The sequence below is a fragment of the Hydractinia symbiolongicarpus genome, chromosome 2, assembly GCF_029227915.1.
Source record: "Hydractinia symbiolongicarpus strain clone_291-10 chromosome 2, HSymV2.1, whole genome shotgun sequence".
Classification (NCBI taxonomy): Eukaryota; Metazoa; Cnidaria; class Hydrozoa; order Anthoathecata; family Hydractiniidae; genus Hydractinia; species Hydractinia symbiolongicarpus.
In genome coordinates, this window is record NC_079876.1 from 24,336,992 (window position 1) to 24,358,060 (window position 21,069).

Here is a 21,069-nt window from a genome sequence, read left to right on the forward strand (position 1 = left end):
ATTATAAAAGTTCGTATAAACTTCGTTTATATTTTTTATTTTTAAACAAAGCACTTCGTATGACATTCGTTTAACAAAATGAAGTACTTTGTAGCGTTCGTATAATTATACAAAAAAAAAACATACAAACATTTTGAGACGATCATTAAGCCATCTCATTTAACAGGGTATATATGCAAGTTTGCATACAGCATAATTAATTCTTGAAAGATGACCTGCTTAGGAAAAATATGATATTATTAAATATATAATAAAAATTATAGTTAGCATATTGTAACACCTGGATTTCCAAATTATACATAACAAAAAATCATGTAGCTATATAACTAGTTGGCATGTCTTGTTCATTGAAATAAGAGCAAAGGCTGTAAAAATTGTAAAATTAAGTTTCAGAAAAAAAAGGGGAGAAAATCAGACTGTATTTTTCAGGCTGGTCATATGATTTAAGGTAAAACACACTGTCATGTAGTCACCTCTTCATAAATAAATAGGGGTTGAATATTTCGTAAAATCTTTGTTTTTTTAACTTTAAACCTGTCATATTGTGTAGTTTTGGGAGGGTTTTTGCTAGTTTAGCTGTATATAATTTAATTCTTCTTTAATGAAGCTTCTTCTGTGAGTGTGATCTTGAAACGTTTTCCCTTCAGTGAAAGTTGTACCACGTGACATTCAGACCACGTGAATATCTTTTGAGTGATGCTACTACCTTGGTCGGAAGAATCTGATTCTGTTAAATGCTTAAATGAAGTCCCAACTAAACTAATAGTTAGAATAGATGAGTTTCAATATTTACGTTTTTCAGGATTCTAAGCATGTGCAGAAAAAGTCAGAAAAATCGACAGCCAAAAAATGCTGACCTGGTGAAGAAAGTCAAATTATAGTTTAGAACTTTTGTATTGTGGCTTTTATAATATAAATCTAAACTACATGCCAATGCCTTTATCTGAAAATAAAGCTTGAAATAGACAGGTTGATATTTGAAATGAGGTCCTTCTTAGGCTGTTTTGTTGCGTGAAGGTATAACTACGACTTTGTATGAATATATGTCAATCAGAAGTCATCCATCTACACTCGATAATAGTTTGAAGCCTCAAAAATGTTTTGGTAGAAAGAAATGGGCTGAAAAAGACCTTTCTTTAGCAAATTTCTCCATCTTTCTGCCTGCCACACAGTTCTTAGAGCAAGAAGGGCTTACCACGGAAAATGTAAACATTCAAAAAGATCTACAGGATGCAAATAAAACGGAAAATGTGTAGCTAGCTAGCAGCCACCTATTGCTCGATACAACTATTTCCAGTCTCATAACAAAAAAATTACTGTAGTCATCAAGCATGATAAAAATGATTAGTTTTTTTAACTTGAGAAATAAGGTCAAAAAGACTATTCAAGTATTACTATAAATCCAAGCAAAAATATTAAATATATTAGCTTAAGCTAGCTAGCTAGCTAGCTTGCTGGTTTCAAATAATACTAATAAAAAGACAAGCTATAATCGGTACTACCTGTCTAAAACTAAAGCAAAATACCTCAATTATCCTATAATAAGTCTGAATGGAGTAACTTTCTTTTAAATATTTAAGTTTTTTAGGAAACATAAAAAAGTTAATCATTCCGAACCATTGTTATGAAAATGATTTTGACTTTTCAAACCAATAAATCTGCCTTATACTCAACTATATTTAACTGGGTGACGAAGTCAACGGATTCCACTTTGTATTTTCTTATTTATTTTTTCGTGGGAGTTCTTGATATTATTCTTGACTTTCAGTTTTCGTTGTTGTTTTTTTGACAACTGACTTTTTATGACGGAGAAGTACGAGAACCAATCGATATTAAGGTGGTGGTAAACTGCTGGCTCCTGAAGAATTAAAATTTCCAAGTAGTGATTCGTTAATAACCAAGAGTGACGCTGAAATGCATTTTTAGAATAACAACTTTCTTTCTAAAAGTGTTGTATCAGCCTCGTAATTATTTCATGCGTATTTTTACTCCAGGGACGTTTCTTTAGCAGATACAAGAATTATTTTCTAAATGTACATTATATCCATCCTTATAACAAAGAGTAAACGCTCAGAGCCCTACTGATAGCATAGAAAGTTAAAGACATAAAAAAAAAAACTTGTGACCTTTGTATATACAACGACTATATTGGATCTTTCGACCTTCAGCAAAGTTTTTATTGTTAACTGACATTGAATCAGTTTTAGAGGTTTGTCGTTTGGAAATCATAAAAAACCTCTCACCCTTCAACATTATGTCCCAAAATCAACCAATCCTCTCTTGAATGCGACAAGAGAACGTGGGTTGCAAGTTGACAACCTCGGTTAGAATTAATTAAAATTTAATTGAGCGTCGCGCGTTACGTCATATTTGTTTCGTAATTCTAATCATCCTGTGTCATGTTTGCTAATGCATTACTTTTGCTGACAAGTTGTCGTAGGAAAAGATTTATATCACTGGGGAGCCAAGGTCAGTCCCACCTGAGTGTACTTAAAACAAAAACTTTTCTTAAATGCGTTCCTATATAAATAAAAAATGTATTCTTGAATACTTGCCTTGTAAAAATTTATATTGTATTTTTTTCTAATTTTTCCTTGTTGCTCACCTGTTCATAACAATCAGGGTAGATCAGAACCTTCAGTCGGATCTTTGACAATGAGAAAAAGCATACCGCCCTGATTTCAGAAGAAGAAAGTTGTTCTGTTACAGTTTTGCGACAGCCCCCAGTTTATAATTTTAACGACGTTGTATGCTGCACAATAAGGCGACACAAGAGGTTTTCTCTATTACGTCTATCGTAAGTTTTTTCAATTTTTTGATGTTAAACTTGAGTACAAAAAGGATTTGTTTAACGATATCTGTTCGGAATCGAAGATTCAAAAAAAAGGGAAGGAAGGATGGTCACACATACTCACTCACAATTAGTCATTTAATTGTCATTTAATTTAATAAAATAGATTCCTAGCGACAAGGTTTATATTCTATCAGGATTAACTGCTTTTTAGTCTTCGGTTTTCGTATTTGCTCACAATCTGTTAAAACTTACGGCTGTCGAATGATGAATGAGTGTCATATTTTCTAGGCAACTTAAACAGAAAACTATAAAGTTTATTGTGACAAAAAAAGTCAATAACAACAAAACAAACAATCGTATTTCTAGGAAGAATGTTGGTGTCTTATTTCACACACATTATAAGCACTCTCCTCCTGTCTGTATGTTGTGGCGAGAATTTTTACTTATCGGGAAATTTTGCGGTGAAAAACTTGTTCGCTGATTCACCTTCTCCTAGTAGAGAATCGGCTTCACAATTTTGCGGGAATTATAATAAAAAAAAATGGCTAACGATTAATTAATACATATAGCTACATAGGATTTTATGCTATCTAAACTTTTAATCCTAAAAAAAGCCTTTCATATAACGTAAACAAAAGCAGTTTGGATTAAAATTTTACTATTTATAGGCTAAAGATATAATCCATAACAGACATGCGGTAAGAAATCTTTTCTAACATTTGATGTATGCTTAGCGATGTTACAATGTAAAGAAAGATTTTTCTCCCACTTCTTCTCCTTTACATGGTTGTTACAAATAATATAACCATCATTTCATAGAAAGCTGTGTTATCATAGCTGCGCACTGATTTATGTTGGTATACACGGCATATAATACAGACGTGTTAAGTTCTGGCATTGCGTCATATACTCCGATAATCATCATGCATAAACACATTGATCAACAAAAGAGTTTGATGCTTATATTAGTTGTATATCTAAATCTACTCATTCATTTTTGAATTTCTTTCTGTCCTAAACTTATTGTCCTAACCAGGTGACATGTTGAAATATAAATATAGGCTTGAAATCAAGTATCTGGTGCAGCAAGCATTATTACAAAAAAATCCGGAGATCGAGGATGCGCAAATCTCGTAAAGTAAAAACAATGAAGCTATGCAATAAGCTGTCACTAGAAACCGATTATTCAGGCGAACCTAAAACAATGAGTATATGAGTTCTATTTCCTGGGATTTGAAGACTTATTTTAACCCTATTCGGTCCAGGATCTTTCCAATCCCGTCCCTAGGGGCTTTTCCCTTTTTGACAGGTTAGCCGTAAAGTAAGCCCTATCTACTTAAAATCCAATTACTTTAGTGCCAGAGCGAATTTTCTTATTCTGTTTGAATTTTTTGATAGTTAAAAAGATATTTAACATAATTTTTGATTTTTACATGATCGTATGAAAAAAATGCTATAGGTTGCCCGAAGACTCTCCCCGATTTTTGGGTTAAATCCAAAAAAAACAAAAACATACTACTGTGTCTAAAATAAGGTTTGAATTAGTTGCAGTGGTGGGACCATCATTTCACACTTTTTCTGTGGGATACATGAAAATTATTGGGTTGTGTACATTGTTTTTTGCAATTCTTACCCACCTGGAATGGCAGTCAGGACGACCCTTAGTGAAAAGTATGATTTTAACGGAAACTATATTTTCAGTTTTTTCCCACGCACTTCTTATTGCCAATAATTATGATTTGCGAAATTTTATATTCCAGAAAATTACGCATAATACTCATCCGCGAAAATTAGCTAACGTTCGCAAAATTACCACAAAAATTGCTACGCGCAAATTAATCTTGTTAAGGTACCTGTAGCAAATGTAAAAAGCATCAAACTCGTCCCCAGGCACTTTTGACTTTATGACATCAAAACCGGAGGCTGGTGAGTTCTGTAATGCGATTGGTTTACATCCAACATAGATAATTCATTCACGCGTCATAATATATGCAAGGATTTACTATAAAGATGGCGGCTTTGACATAGGCAACAAATCCTGGGGACGAGTATGAACAAACATGATTTTATATTTCAGGTTACAAAAAAATGTTTTAAATACTAGTATAAATAATTAAATATTTGATGAAACGGTCACCATGTAATATCCCATAACAATATAACAAACAACTTTTTCCGATATTATTGAGAGTGACAACGAAAGAAATAAACCTTTAAAATACTTTAAAAGATTAAAATATGACATATATTAAGGCAAAAAATTTCACAAAATAAATTTTGGCGATAAAAATTTCTGCGATGCGAAATAAAAACTTCTATTTGCAAAAATTATTTCTGAAAAAATATTATAAAATAGATATTTTACTAAATGAAACCAAAATGGATTTTTATAAAAAAAACATTTAATTGCCTAACTTATTTTATGGAAGACAAAGTTTGGGAACAGAATATTATTTTATAAACATTCTAGTCATAATAAAACAGCTTACTGGCAGGATTTGAAAATATAAAGACCTAAACGAATAAAAAAATTATCTGATTGTTCTCGCATGATGTGCTTTTCAAGAGAGAAACAAGACGCACGGGGGATTGAGGATTTCCGCTATTAGCCAAAAAGATTTTAAAATTTGAAGTTGATCTTGAAACCAGAGAATTATGGGGTAGTTTCGTCATTAGTTTCTTCATTTTCACCAATGTACCGCTGAATTTTGCAGCCACATAATAATTCAAACTCTCGTGTTATATCGAGTCTGTAGAAGACAGAGCCGTTGGCAACCTTTTTAATTTTGTAACGACTTCACCCCTAGTCGCGAACACTCCACCTGTTTCAGTGCAAAATAGAAAAAAAGAAGAAAACTGCAACAAAAATTGGAGGAAATAAAGATATGAGAGAAATTTTTAGCATGGCAAAAAAAAGAAAGAGATAAAAGTTATTGTAATAGATTGATAGACTGAAGAAAGTAAAAGATTATATGCGCATTAACAATATCCATCCATTCAGCCTTAAATTTGCTTTGAATTAAATGATTTTTTCGCGTGAAAAACGTTTTTTTAAATTGGCTATGATATCGCGTGAAAAACCTTTTGCATTTTGCTCTATTGGAATTTTCAAAGGCGGAAGCTTTCCCGAAAAAGGGCAAAAAGACGAAAAACGCGTGTGAAAATGTTTCTGCCTCATGTTTCTGCCCTTAAAGTAATACTTTGAAAACATGCACCGGAGAGTATCAGGATCAAGTAAAACGGACCGCAAACTTTATCAATGGACTGGATTTGCGAGAAGAAAGAATCCAAAAATAATACCTTGTGAATATGCCTTCCTTTAAGAGTAAAGAATTTTCCCAAAAAACTTTAAAATATTGCTTAAGCCTGGTTCCCACCATGCGTTTATTGATAAACATATGTTTATTTTACAAGTTTTGAAGTTAAACTTATAGGTGGGAATGCTAAAAATAAACGCATGATGATTTTACATGCAATAAACATATGTTTATGCATGTCCGTCCGTCCGTCCGTCCGTCCGTCCGTCCGTCCGTCCGTCCGTCCGTCCGTCCGTCCGTCCGTCCGTCCGATGAAAATCGCATACGTTGTACTTTGTATTTTGACCTTAAAGGGGCTACGGATCGGCTGTTGGTTTTCGACTTTAGTGACTTACACAAAAGTCCAGCTGATGGCGGTGAATAACCAAACTGGCTTTTTTTCCGGCATGTATGTAATTTATAGACTATACAGACGTATAAATATAGATAAATCTAGAGTTCTTATCCTCTCCAGCCTTGGTCATGTTTTCATCCAGAAGAGTCTCGCTGAAATATATCTTTGTAATATACTTTTCAACAAAAATATTGAACCAATGAGCAAATGCGCTGGTCTGTTCATTGCGCAAAACGCGTTTGCCGGATCTTTAAAATATTGTGCACGGGATATACAGAAGGTGAGCATTTTAACCGGTTCGTAGCCCCTTTAAGTAAAACCGTCTGTCAAACAATTATCCACTCCTATTGTTTAATGAAAATTTACCCTGATTCAGCTTTTTGTGTTCTTGTTATTTGTGATCAATTTCAATCATTCAAATCGTCCAAGCATTAATTTCTTTTGTTAAAAACTTTATAATGAGGCCAATTTTAATAAGATCTCGGATGTAACACCCGATATCTTAATCACCACACCTGATTGGTTAAGAGTATTCTAAAATAATTATGGCGGGAATTTTGTAAACACTTACGAACGCATGTATATTTCTGAAAACAAAAGAAGGCAATAAAAGAGGTTATTTTCAAACTCGCTTTGCTCAACCGAAAATAACTTTATTTTTTTCTAAACTCCATGTGGGACAAGAATAATGCGGTATTAGTAGTGTAGTAGTTATGTTTCAGCTCTAACTTGTTTCATCTCTGATGGTTAATCGACTTGTGAGAAGGGTGGAGGTTGTTGCACGTATTATAACGTTAAGACTGTAACGAAAATAAATACGAATAAATCAGGTATATAACAAAACAGGTATTGCATGCTCTTTTTTTATTTGAACGACACAAATAAACATTATTTTATGTTTGACTTTGTTGTAAAGAGAATCTTATCTGTCGTTATTAAGATTAATGTTTTAGATCATATTTTGACAGAGTATACCGCATCAGTGTCATCAGCTATTTTTCTCCGCCGTGACTCTGCTTGTAAAATACTGTGCTGGTCTGCCTCCAAAGGATAAATCCTAATACTTTTTTTATATTAGAAGTTTCTGACATACTTCAGTTTGTAAATAAATTAAGTTAGCTATCTTCATATTACGTTTTTTGGGCCAATTTTCTACAGGTTCCTGAAGTGGTTAGAAATAGTTTAATACAAATTTTACCATTTGCCTCCTTTTATCGACTTCTCTGCAGTGATATTCATACAACTTCTAACTTCTACAAAGTAATGTCTTTCTTGCTTTTAAAATATGAAGATTGTGGCTTTGTTTTTTCGTTTAATATTTTAGAAAATATTTTATTACATTTGTTCACCTTTTGTTGAAAACATTTCATGCCAGCCCTTTGTTGCATGAAAAATTTCATACTTCTTAGTCAAGTAGTTGAGATAAAGCTTCAAGTTCTTTCTTGTTTACCTGCATTTTCTTTAACTAAAATAATAATATTATTTGAATGTTCAAAAGTATTTTCAATCGGAGCTGCTACCTGCAGAATAATTATCATTCCGCTACTGTGCTAGCGTAAAATGGGTTTAAACAGCAACCCGTTGACTAAGGCAAGCCGAAATCGCTTATCAATTACGCATAACAAAATCTTAAATCACTTTGGGTCTTATTTTTTCACCTAGCACTCTCAAAGGAACTTCTTTACTTTTATCATCTTGGAATGCTTTTTATTTCTGTATGCATTTTTAATTAAGGTTAAACCTATTTATGCAACCAATCTAATTTAATATAAATAGTTATTAACAACCCAACCACAATACTTTAATCTAAAGGAGTCTAGTTTCTAATATGAAATGAAATTACTGCTTTAAATTTAATTCTTTTAAAATTAAGTTAAGTTAATTTTTAGTCAGATATGAGAAAAATAGTAAAAGATGTATTTATATGAACTGAAAGTTATTAACTTGGAAAAGATTAGTTTTGTATTAAAAACAATAATTTGTTAATTACTTTTACTCTTCAACGTCTTAATTAAATTCTTTCCCTTGTATTAAATTAACGCTTTGTTCAACCTATATATACAATTCTTTCAGAGCTAACAAAACCTGGGTTTGCAGTTGCTTTTTATTGTTGGCTTTCAGATGAAGCACTTTCTGTCCTTCAAATGCTTGCTAAATGAAGAGAGGATTTGTATACAAAAGCAACAGTCAGATATGAGTTGTCTGATTTTCAACCGTTGGATTTTGATTTTAAACTGGTATTTTTACTAGAGTATACTAGAGTTTGAGTGAAAGTTCAAAGCTGGTTAACTTTATCGGGTATCTACCAAGGTGAAGCGTTTATCCTGGTATGTGAAAGAATCAAGGTATGAGGACACTTTGTGAATGCAAGTACTTTTTTCGTGTGGTTCTTTTATAAAATTCTGCTGCATCAAAATAGACAGGGTAGCTCAACACCATCACTAGGAGGTGTCTTCTGACACTTGATCCTTATTTTAATCTATTACTGCTTTCATTTTTTTTTTGTTTTTTTATTATTGAATATAGAATCATAGCCAAGAGTTCTGGTATACACCATACAAGATTTTGCTTTGTTTGTCCTGTTTTCCTTTTTTATTACAAAACAAAACCTTCATAAGCGTGTTATGCTTGTTTTCATCATTCAATCATTTACAACTCTTCGTTTAACGTATATCTATACTTAACAGACATTTTACAGTCATGATGTCTTTCAATTCTTGAATTTTCACATAATTCGTTTTACAAAACAACGTACTAAAATTAATGGAGGGGAAAATTCAAAGTCAAATTAATCAAAAGGGGAATCCCCTTAAAACGTTTAAAAGTTTTAATTGAGATATGTGTTACTGCTATTTTGTCGTCATTTCGTCACAATCTCGCTATTTTGTCGTCATTTCGTCACAATCTCGCTATTTTGTCGTCATTTCGTCACAATCTCGCTATTTGTTGTTTTCGTCATATTTTCGCTATTTTGTCGTCATTTCGTCACAATCTCGCTATTTTGTTGTTTTCGTCATATTTTCGCTCTTTTGTCGTCATTTCGTCACAATCTCGCTATTTTGTTGTTTTCGTCATATTTTCGCTATTTTGTCGTCATTTCGTCACAATCTCGCTATTTTGTTGTTATTTCTACATACAGATAATTGTGACGACGACGATGACGGTATTGGTTATGATGCAAACGTCGTGTCTTTCTTGTCATGAAGTTTGTTTGAAGGATAGAGCAAAGTATATATTCCTTGACCATGGTTGTGAAGAGGTGGGGTGTGGTTTAAGTGCAATAAACGAAATGCATTTAAGTTTTTAAGCCAAAATTTTCTGTAGCCATTTGATTTGTGTGAAAAACGGACAACCATATCCGAGACATGGCTTGTATAAAAAATAATGGGTGATGACGAGAAAAATTCTTGCGAAAGAATATAATGATGCTAACTATTTTTCTGCAGTAGTAATGTTATCAAAGTATTTACGTATTATTGCACATTTGCAGATGTTTCAAAAAGGAATCCGAGATCAAAGTTTCCTTTCTGCTAAAAATGAACTCTTTTTCTACATTACGTTTCTAGTCCTTAAGCCACCTCATGACAGCTTCCCTGGAAGTAGAATTGATGCTAAAATCTTGAGAAAGTCATTACCTTTTTGCACTTCTTCGTTTCTCGGTTTGTTTTATCCTCTGCCGTGCCACTTTCTTTATTTTCGTCGTCGTCGTTTCCATGGGTTCTGGTTACTTTTGCGATTATGTCAGCGTTCGTTAGTTATGATGTGGTTACTTTAATATCGAAATCTACGTAATCGTCAGGTGAGATGGCAGCGTCGGATTTGGTTAACAAATCTTTATCTTCTTCTCGACATTTTGCCGCAGCAACAGACGCAATAATTGTGGGAATTTCGAAACGGTAAAAAGTATTTATATTTTGTTCGAATGACATTGAATCATGTAAGGCCCTTGGTACATATAACAGTAGAATTGTTCAACTGCATTCAATTGTTTCAAGACATAGTCACATGTCACGAAATTGCAATTATAGTGAGAAAATACCCCATGGGACAAAAATAAATGTTCGGATTAAGGAAGTTTCCGGATTTAAGAAGTGTTCGAGTTGTGGAGATTCAAGTAGAAAAGTAGAACATTTCCACCCTGCCAATAAAATTTTTTGTATTAACGAGATATAGAATGAGGAATTATGGAGGATTTATTACATTGTGTTTTTTTGTAGACAGAAGATAAAGATGATTCTGTTTTTATTCATGTTGGTGTACCCTGCTCAAGGTGTGCTCGTTATGCTTACGTTTTTTTTGCGCCTGTTTAAAACATCTGTTTATTGTATTTTTCTATTAGATGGCATATAATAATCCACAAATTTTACATTATTAGCAGTGCTTTATAAAAATTTATTTATCATTTGTACATTTTACTATAGGAAAAATTCCAAATCCTTCAGTTATAATTATAAAGGGCAACACAACACTGAATGCAGGATCAGAACTACAACTTGAATGTAACATTGAAGAAGATGTTTCTAGTATCACATTTAAATGGTTTAAAGATAGCACTCAATTTCCTGATGAAACTTCTCAAATGTTAACTATCAATAGTATTACAAAAGATCAAGCTGGTGTATATCATTGTTCAGCAAAAAATGGAACTGATTCTGAAACATTATCATCAACGAAGCTTACCATAACTGTCAATTGTAAGTGCTTTCTTAACATTGAAGAACGCTTACTTCGTGTTTTTTGCTTTTTATTGCTTTTCAATTAAACAATTTTTATGTTTTATCTAATAAAGTTAAGGCGAAAGCAGACGAAAAAACTTTGGGGAGGGCGGGGCTGGATTTGGGAGGGAATTTTTTGGACCTTCATTCACATCATCTGGAGGATGAAATGATAACTTTTATTTTGTCTTCTTCAACAGACAACTGCAATATAAGGGTTGTGTTTAATAGAGAAGGAATTTTGAGAGAGAAAACAAAGGAATGCAACAGTCATTAGCTCTTTTTTCATAATCAACACTATTTTTCGTCAAAGTCATTTAGCCTTTTTTGACTTATAAAAAAGAAAATTGTATCTTCAACAGCCAAGTATTGTATATTTATCAGTCAAATAATGTTCTAACTAGTCATGTCTTCTATTATTAAGTTTTTATTTACACTAACAATAAATCTTAGTTGTAAATTTCTCCCATACAAAATCTATTTAAAATTTTAGTGTCAATATTTACTTGTGGAGTGAGTAATAACTATTTCTTAATAAGTTTAATAGTATTAGGTCTAGGTAAAAAGAGTTATTTTGCGCTTGAAAATGAGAATGTTTTTCTCGATAAAGCCATTTGTTACCATTTCTTGGAAGTTACTTTAAAGCTGCAATTTAATTATTTTTTATGATAAGTCAACAAAATTGCATAAACTCAAACACAAAGAAGTATTGCCTCGTTATTAGCAAACGTGTTACATCGATTTTTTGCAAATGACTTAAAAATGTGTTTGTTATGATGATGTGGACGGCTAAACTTGATTAAGCTAATTTGGTGTTGCAGTGTTGACTTCCTCATTAACATCGTCAACAATTATTGAAAGTGATAGGTCACTTCAATTTATCAGTATTTATAGTAAATAATTATAGTAAATAATCAATGTGGATCTATTTTTTGAAAATACTTAACTCGCATTTAAGTGCAGATTAGCGTTCAAGAGAAGAATTACAGCTTTGAACATTTATTGTATCATCCTTATACAGATGGAAGTAAGAGTTATGAATTGTATAATCTAAATCATTAAAACAACAAACAATAATCCAAGGACGAATCCTTGAAAAACATCTCAGACATTGGCTATAGTACATAATCAATTGACAATTCATTATCCAATCAAACCACTGAATTTTAATTTTTCGAGGTGGAACAATTACTTAGCATTTGTTGTAGTGAATGCTCTTAAGGTTGGCAACGGCAAAATTTTGGTGTAGTGGTTTTTAGACAACAAAAACATATAACTACTAACTCTTTTCAACTTACTAACCTATTGTCCGCTCATTTTTCATAACAAATAAGTGTTCTTTAAAAAGTACACAATGCGTATAATGGTGGCATCGAAGTTAAAAATTATTTAATAAATATATAAATAAAATATTTAGTTTTGCCACCGTTTAAATCTTTCATAACAGCAAAATCTATTATGGTATTTGTGTTTACATTGAAAGCTGATCTTAACAACAGCAATGTTTTGCTTGAGAGCTTCTTTGCTGATTGAATTGGTTGATTACATCCATCTTTTACATGATTACATCCAAAAATTGTTATTGCATGACTCCTCCTTATAAAATTTATGCATTTTTCTAATCAGTAACATTACTCCAAAATCATAAAATAGCTTAAAATTAAATTAAAAAAATGTATTTTTTTCAATATTTTTTAATTTTTGAAATATCTCCCTAAACAGTGTGATCATTTTACTATTATAAATATTGATGGATGTTTTCATTAGGGTGTGAGTGTGCAGGGTAAAGGGGTGGGTGGGGCCAATTTAATATAACAATTTCCTTAAAGACAAAGCCTTTATAGTAAAAGCTGCAGAACACAAGGATAGTGAAATATTCAACATTATTTTCTTAGACTTGGAAAATGCAGTATTGACTATTTCACCAACATCGACATCTATTAATGAAGGTGACACTGTCACTTTTACTTGTGGTGTGGATACAAACGTGAATCCAGTTTCTTATTCATTCCAAAAAGATGGTAATGTTATAACAACAGATGGTAATAATGTCTTCATCATATCAAAAGCAATGAAATCAAATTCTGGATCATACACGTGCACTGTATCAGCATCAACAACACCTCCTCTTTCAGTCACCAGTGCACCTGTTTCGCTAACAGTGAATGGCAAGTTAATTCTAAGAAATTCTATAAGTCTTCATTGAAAACCTATAACAAATGACGTCAACTGTTAGGAGATGTGGGTGTGGGGGTATGCTAAAGTTGAAATTGGTTGACGAGTAGGTTACGATATTGTTGTAATGTCGACAATTTTCAAACCCTTGGTTTTCCTAATTAAGCAAAATTTTTACATTTAATGTGATCAATTGCGTTCACGCAGGTTTACAGAAGGGGAAAAGGCTGTTAAAAACCTTAAGAAATAGTTGACTATATTCCTCGCCCCTTTTAATAATACCTTTCGCGTACATTCATTGATCTCAGTCGTGCTTGTGCTCAAACACTGACCTTGGAATTAATACATCTACACGATTTTTCAACCATAAACTAAATTGGATTTATAAAAAGTTTTAAGCAACTTCACGTCTGTACAAATATAAGCACAAGTAACACAACAAATTTATTTGTTGCAAAAACAGAATGAGTAACTTCCTTCATACGAAAGAAAGAAAACTGCAAGAAAACAAAACCGTGATAGCCTTTTTCTTGCACAGTTCTGTTCATTTTCCAGAACTTTTTTTTGCCGAAATGTGACTGTTTTTCTTCTTTTCACTACTTACATAAAACGTACAAAGATTGAATAGTTTCTTATCAAAAAATTTGTGTATTAAGATTCCAGACTACATTAAATCGGCATTTCGGTTAAGCTAGGCATATGTAAAGTTTAGAAGGGAAAATTGTAAAGTTCTTTCCAGACAAGATTTCCTGCATTGTTTGTATTGAATTATGTTAAAATCAATGAGTTCAAATTTCTGCTAATACACAGAACTGTTTATATAAGGTGTTGAAGATAAAATGCGAGTAGGGGATTGCTCACACCGTGGTTCGCACTTCTGCTGTACTCTTCAAAAATAATCTTTACCCTGAAGACTTTATCAATACTATGGAGTTCATGTTGTGATCTCAAACTACAGGCAAACATCTATTAGATTTGTATTCGCCACAAACAGACAGTAGCCGCCGGATAATACGGAAAACGAATTAACTCGAACTTTTTTTTTCTCAAGCTTTACCAGTTCCCTAATGGATTTCCTAAAGAAACTTCTTATAAATACGCAGGATAAGTACAAAACCGTTAAACTCAAAGTTTTTCATTAACTTAAACCAATTTTGTATTCTGCATTTTTTATTCCTATAAATGTCAATGTGCGTGGATAATCCATATAATAAGCATTGCCCATAAAAATGCTTTCAGTGTTGATATATTAAGGGCTACATTACTTTTTTATTACGTTATCTAAAGTTTTATGGTTTTTAAAAGAATCACCTGTCTTTATTTCTCTTTTTTTTTTAGTTTAAAATTGCTTAACGCAAACTTTTTTAAATTTCTCAGGAGGTTCCAATTAAGCGTCAAATACCGTAGTAATAATACTGTTCTCAATTATAATAAGTTGTCTTAAAATAAAAGTAGATAAGGCTGCGCATAACTATTTTGAAAAGACAGAATATGATTATCATTGCAGAGAAGACTTCCCTCATATATCATAATCTAAAATTTAATCTTTTTTCCGCATTATGTTTTTAACAATTCTGTGTCAGAATTTTGACTTATAACTTTCTTAGTAATATTTAGTTCGCAACTATCTACCTTGCAGTATTATTTTGTGACTAATTTAAAGAAATATAACGAAAATTTTGTTAGATATATTATGCCTATTTTTTAGAATTGTTTCAAGCTCCCACTTTAGAAACATCTTCAAATTCTTTGAATTCTGGCGAATCACTTACATTAACATGCCGTGTTAATACGTCATCCTCGACTGCAGGTATTGAATACAAATTTTGGAAAGGTACTGCAAACATTACATCATTTCAGTCAGCTTCCACACATACCAGAATTGTCCAATCCGCAGACAGTGGAAATTACACATGTGAAGCGCGATTGAATAATGTGGAGAAAAAGTCACCAGAAGTTAGTATTTTAGGTATGTAGGTGAGAGATAGGTAAACCTATATGTTTTATTAATTACAATCAAACCAACAACTAAAGGAGCAAGCGGCCTAAAATGTAGATCACAATGGTGGAATAAGGCTGACATGATAACACGCGTAATAATATTAACCCCATATTAACTCGCAATTCTAGGCGATTTGACGTCGGTCAAGGTATTGCTCGAACAGTTATTATTATACGAAGTATTAACCGGGTTTAATGTATTCAGACTTCTGTTCATGATTTACCGCGTTAGCAGGCGTATGACTGGGTTTGTGCTGTTCTAACATCTTGACATAAGATGCGCCTCTTCCTTTTTAGATTTTCTTTTTCGTGCAATAATGCAACAGAAACCGGATTAAGGTTTGCTACAAGCAAACTTCAAAGTTTTAAACACGATAAGATTATTGAGAAGTTTAGACATATAGGAAAGAAAAGTATTGACACTAGCATTTTATCTATTGTTATGGCAACGTGATCTGTTTCAATAAATCTTTATTGCAGCCTAAAGAATGTAATAGAGGGCAGCGTGCAGTAGGATCTAAAATAGAAAAAGAAATAGTAAATTCTTAATTATGAACTACATAGATGCAAAACTGAAGTGCTAAATATTTACTTTTTTATTATCAATATCCTTTTTAGTTAAATTAAATGTTTCTGTCACAATTACACCAACAATTGAAGGAGAAAGCATGACTATCCAATGCAATGTAAAGGGTGGAGCAGCCATGTCATTTAAATGGAGTAAAAAAGATGTTATAATAAACGGGCAAACCAAAGATGTAATTGTGGTACAGAATGTGAATCGTTCTTTGGCTGGGACTAAATATAGTTGTATTGCTACATCACAAAATTCCATACAAAGTGATGAAGCTTCTGCGACTGTGTCATCGAGTGATATATACTGTAAGTGTTTAATCAGGCTGCAACTTAACTTTACAGCTTTGTAATGCCACTAAAAACAGTTTTAGAAATTGATTTTGTCCATTCAACACTAAGTCAAAATAGTAGTCCACATTGTTTAAAAACTAACACATTCTTTATTAAAATGAACAACTCGTGTGTTGAATATTAGGTTACGTACACTCAAATCCTTCAGTACTTAATGTTATTTAAACACATTCACGACGCTATCCCTCTAAACATGAAAATGATCCTGACGAAGGAGTGGGAACTTAGGGCAATCCAGAGACAAAAGAAAAAACGACCTGTCTTTGTCGGGCATAAAAATGTGTCCATGCGTTGTGGCGATGCGCTTTAAAAATTAAGAAGAAGCCTTGCGGGTTGAGCATTTCCGTCATTATCCTGGGAGATTCTAAAATTTGAAGTAGACCTTAAAAACGGAGAATAATGGGATAAACAAGTCATTGAGTATCCTAATTCTCAATTATTCTTGTAACTAACCTGCAATGTTAAAATTCAACTTAATAGATTTATCGTGAACACGTTAGCCGTGCTCACACCTACCAAAACAAAAATAAGTAATAGATCATTAATGAAACACAGATCACATAAAAGATAACCAAATCGTTGAAGCTTTGTACTAGCCAAAACAACTGAACATAAAATAATATGCAAAATATTAATTTGTGAAAATAATAGGTATTTGCACCTTGTGCAAAACAGAGTAGTCTGTTATAACACTCAAAACTAGTAATTCCCGTACCGCTACACTAGACTGGTATCCTGCCGTGCTTCACTAGTCTCGGTAGTAATAACGGCGACAAAAAAGGAACCTATTTTAAAGTTCTACCGGCTAAAGCCGAAGAACAAAAATAAAAAATAATTTTTTTACATTTATGTAGTATTTTATAATTATAGTTAAAACTTTAACTGGATATTTTCAAAACTGATCTGGAAAATTCTGGAAATTTTAGCTTAATAGCTATGGTAAAAGTAATTTTAGGATTGTTATAAAAAGAAAAGGTATGTCAGCACCAATCAAAAGAAGATTCAAATCAGTATCAATAGTTGAGCTAGCTAGCTAACTAGCCAGCACACTTTTCTCAATTATATATTAAATATTTCTTACGTAATAAAATACACAAATTTAAAGAACTGAGTATTTAGCTTTCTAGCTATAGCTACATCAATAAAGCTACTACGGCAAGCCAGACCAGCAAGGGACGACCAACAAAATGTAAGCAGTTTTAGTCATGGCCGTACACTGGCTGTTCTGGCCACACGAGGAGTACACGATCTCTGAAAAAGAAAAAGTTTTAGCCTGAACTCATACTTAGCAGCGTCCTGGCTCTGTGCTGTTTTTTATCTATATATCTATCTTTCATCAGGCGATTTTAAAGATTTTCACGTGACCTCTCAAAAATTAAAAAACCGGGGAATAAACACGATTCGATACAACCTCGTCTTCAGGGCTCTTTTTATCTTTCTGAAAATCCCAAACAGCGAGAAGAAATTTTTTGAAGAAAATTTTTTTAAGATAGATTCAGACGATTTACAAAAAGATACTATTGTTAGTAGAAGAAAGTAAAACCTTGAAAGCGAATACCGGTACAGTAAGTTAGTGCGGGTGGCCTATTTTTCGAAAATTGAACAATTTTTTCCCCATTAATGCGGATGAGTTTTGAGGAATTTTCGATTCTCCTCTAGTTTAGTGTGGTAATGGTCAAAATTTCCTCTAATTATAGTGCGATTGAAAAAGTTAAATTTACAAATTTTCGTCTTAAACAGTTCAGTTACCCGTTTTGTTATCATAGTAACATCATTACATAATAAACCTGCAAAATAAAAGGATCATCTTCGTCATTATCGCCTTCTAAATGTTTGATTGGAATTGCAAGCGGAATTTCCCTTTATAACGCCAAACCAGAACCTTCTCCGTCAAATCGAAGAAAAGACATTAGTGGAGATAAAGAATTATGAAGAGAATCGGGCTAGGTTCGAAGAAGCTAAAAACAAGAAAAAAAAAAATGTTGTAAAAAAAAAAAAAATAAATAAAAAGTATTTTTTTTCATCTCTAATGTAATGCAGTTGTGATCTAGTTTTCCTCTAATTATTAGTGCGGTTTTGAAATGCTAAAACGAAGATAATTTATTCCCTCTAATTATTAATGCAGTATGGCCAAAATAATTATTTTTTCTGCCGCACTAAATTAGAGGTTTTACGGTATTTATAGAGGAGCAACTATTAAAATTATCCTAATGAGGACACATACATAGAGCCTGGAAGTGATGAGATTTTGGGCATTATTTAAACATCGAAGAATACGAAGAAGAACATCATGAAAGTAATAACGAAAATAAATTTTTAAAAACGAAGGATGTCTGTCAGTTTTTTTCTTCAGTTCATTTTGATTGCAACAAAATAAAAAACAAAAGGGTTGTTGTAGAGATGACTGAGAATATACGAAAAATATTTTTTTTTACCTTTATTTTTCTTCTACGAACAAGAAAGTATTTTTCCGCTAGTTTTTAGAAATGGTCTATCGACGAAAGTTCATTCCCGCGAAATACCAAAATTTCTCGGTTGGGCTGATCCCCAAAACTTTCTGGCGGCGAAAATAACCAAATATTAATAAAGGCTTTTCATATGATGTCAGCCCTGTTACTTTAGACCCCATTTTCACTTAATACTAACCATCATTAAAAGACGTGTGGTCAATGATTTCGACTAGAATTTTTTTGGTATCAAAAATATATCCGATAAAGCTCCAATAGCGCGTGCTTATTCGATCCATCTCTGAAAGGCCACCTTTCCACCAGACGGTCACCAGGAAAAAAATCAACAATCAATTTAAAAGCTAGAAACAAAAACAACAGATAAAAACGCTTTTTGCTTATGAGAGTTAATAAACGACGAATTCGCAGAAATTTCGCAACATTAAACTGATTAAAAGTCTGTCTTATCTTAGTTGTGGCGTCAACAGAGGAGATTTCCTGGGATGTGCTAAGAATACGTTGCAACTTAGCAAGAGTTGTTGCATTACTATGAGACAAAATTAAGTATGCGTAGATGCAACAATGGAACAAGCCTTGCTAAAACTCGAAGCTACAGAGATGTAACAGAGAGAGTATTTTCTATTATATATTTTCTTTACCCTAAAACTTTGAGAAATAGGGGCTGGAACTGAACAAGAAACGCCATTACTAAGACAGAGCGTGGGAATTCGAAAAAATTATATTCTACCCGTTACCATTTTGAAAAAGCGGTGATAATTGGAACTACACTATCTTATAAAACAAAGAGATCGTATTCATTGTTACGATCCACATTAATGTTTTTACAAGATTCCGTTTGTGTTAAAAGACAGACTAAATTATTGGTTTCTTGGACATGTTGGCTAACAACATTCCAGCAATTAGTAACAATTAAAACTTTTTCATACTTCTGTATGTTTAGTTCGTTTTTTTAAAGCTTCTGCTGGTTGTAGTCCCTTTCCATCCATGTTAAAACTCATATAACCGTTCACTAAAGATCTTACAAGAATTTTTTTTCTGTTGGTATTGGTGAAACCAACTGGACCCAATATATTAATTCAAAAATATTTCTGTGCCTTGCTAAACAATTTACGTTTGTTCACAAAACTCAAGAACTAAAGTTTAGAAATGTTACGCTGCGCTAGCACTGCTCGGTGCTTCACTAATCTCGATAAAAAACGGAACTCGTTTTAAAGTAAGGGCTGAGATGACGCAGTTTTTTTTATATATTTATTGCGGTTGATGATGTCAGTACTTTTTTTATGGACAAAGAACAAAAAAAATACTTTTTTTTATATTTTGCATTTAGATGAATCCTCTGCGGTTACCATCATGCCTACTGATATAAATGAAGGTAGAGTTGGTGAATCAGTAACAATGACATGTAGCACAAGTGACTATGGAAATCCTCCAGCAGTTTTAACATGGTACAGAAGTGGTATTAGCACTGCACTGTCTACTGGTAATGCAGGTGAAGCTGTGTCATATACCATCAATCCTGTAACAAGAGACAGTACTGGTAATTACACATGTAACGCTAAAAACAATGCTGGTGAAAATCAGAAGATGTTTCGTTTTGTAGCTATTGGTAAGTTTTAAATTATTATTACAATCTATACTATAATACCCGTATACGTCTGTCCGCCAGTCACGCAAAATGGTAGCTTAGCTGCACAAGTAGTGAGACGAACACAGTGCTGTATAAAAAAGGACAGGCGAACCCGTGGATTATTCCACGGCACTAAATATTAGTTTTTTAATAAATGAGAAAGATATCTAGAGCACTCGTAACACAACTCATTCTATTCTTGTAAATTTGTAATGTATAGACCAGTATAGACTACTTTGCTGACCAAAATATTAACTTCATTCTTTTAGATAAACCAGATTCTCCAACTTTGGAAGTTTCTTCAAAAACGCCAACGTCAATTACAGTTTTGATAGCACCACCAGTATACACAGGAAATAAACCAATCACATATTACACGTTACAATACCAAGGAGATGGAAAGAATATCTCCAAAAATATAACAGATCTAACAAACCTGATGTACAATATACCAGAGTTGAAACCAGAAGTAGATTATCAACTAAGAGTACAAGCTGTAAATTTTATTGGAGCAGGACAGTTTACTGAATTTATTAATGTAACAACAGAAGATGCTGGTAAGTCCTGTAATTTGATATTAACTTTTTTCTCCTCGCATATACTTGCTTATAGACTTTGTAGTACTTTATCCGTTCTTATGTTGTTGGATACCACTATCTGCGTCACAGACTGGAAAATGCAGTCGCTAGGCGAAGAAAGTATTTTTAATTC

General features: G+C 32.7%; 2 protein-coding genes across 3 annotated transcripts in view; one reads left to right on the plus strand and one right to left on the minus strand.

Annotated features, from left to right (window-relative positions):
- Positions 1–21,069, minus strand: part of LOC130630299 (uncharacterized) — an 86,584-nt gene that overhangs the window by 8,133 nt on the left and 57,382 nt on the right. The window lies entirely within an intron of this gene.
- LOC130630285 (receptor-type tyrosine-protein phosphatase S-like) overlaps positions 8,523–21,069 on the plus strand; it is a 44,714-nt gene continuing 32,167 nt past the window's right edge. The window contains exons 1-8 of one of the 2 annotated variants that reach the window (XM_057443718.1): positions 8,523–8,790; positions 10,663–10,715; positions 10,867–11,139; positions 13,056–13,328; positions 15,044–15,304; positions 15,955–16,218; positions 20,059–20,337; positions 20,628–20,915. In XM_057443718.1, coding sequence (XP_057299701.1) covers positions 10,676–10,715; positions 10,867–11,139; positions 13,056–13,328; positions 15,044–15,304; positions 15,955–16,218; positions 20,059–20,337; positions 20,628–20,915 — 1,678 coding nt within the window. In that variant the 5' untranslated portion in view covers positions 8,523–8,790; positions 10,663–10,675. Of the gene's footprint in view, positions 8,791–9,688; positions 10,342–10,662; positions 10,716–10,866; positions 11,140–13,055; positions 13,329–15,043; positions 15,305–15,954; positions 16,219–20,058; positions 20,338–20,627; positions 20,916–21,069 lie in introns of those variants that run through there. The other variant, XM_057443717.1, reaches the window with a different exon arrangement.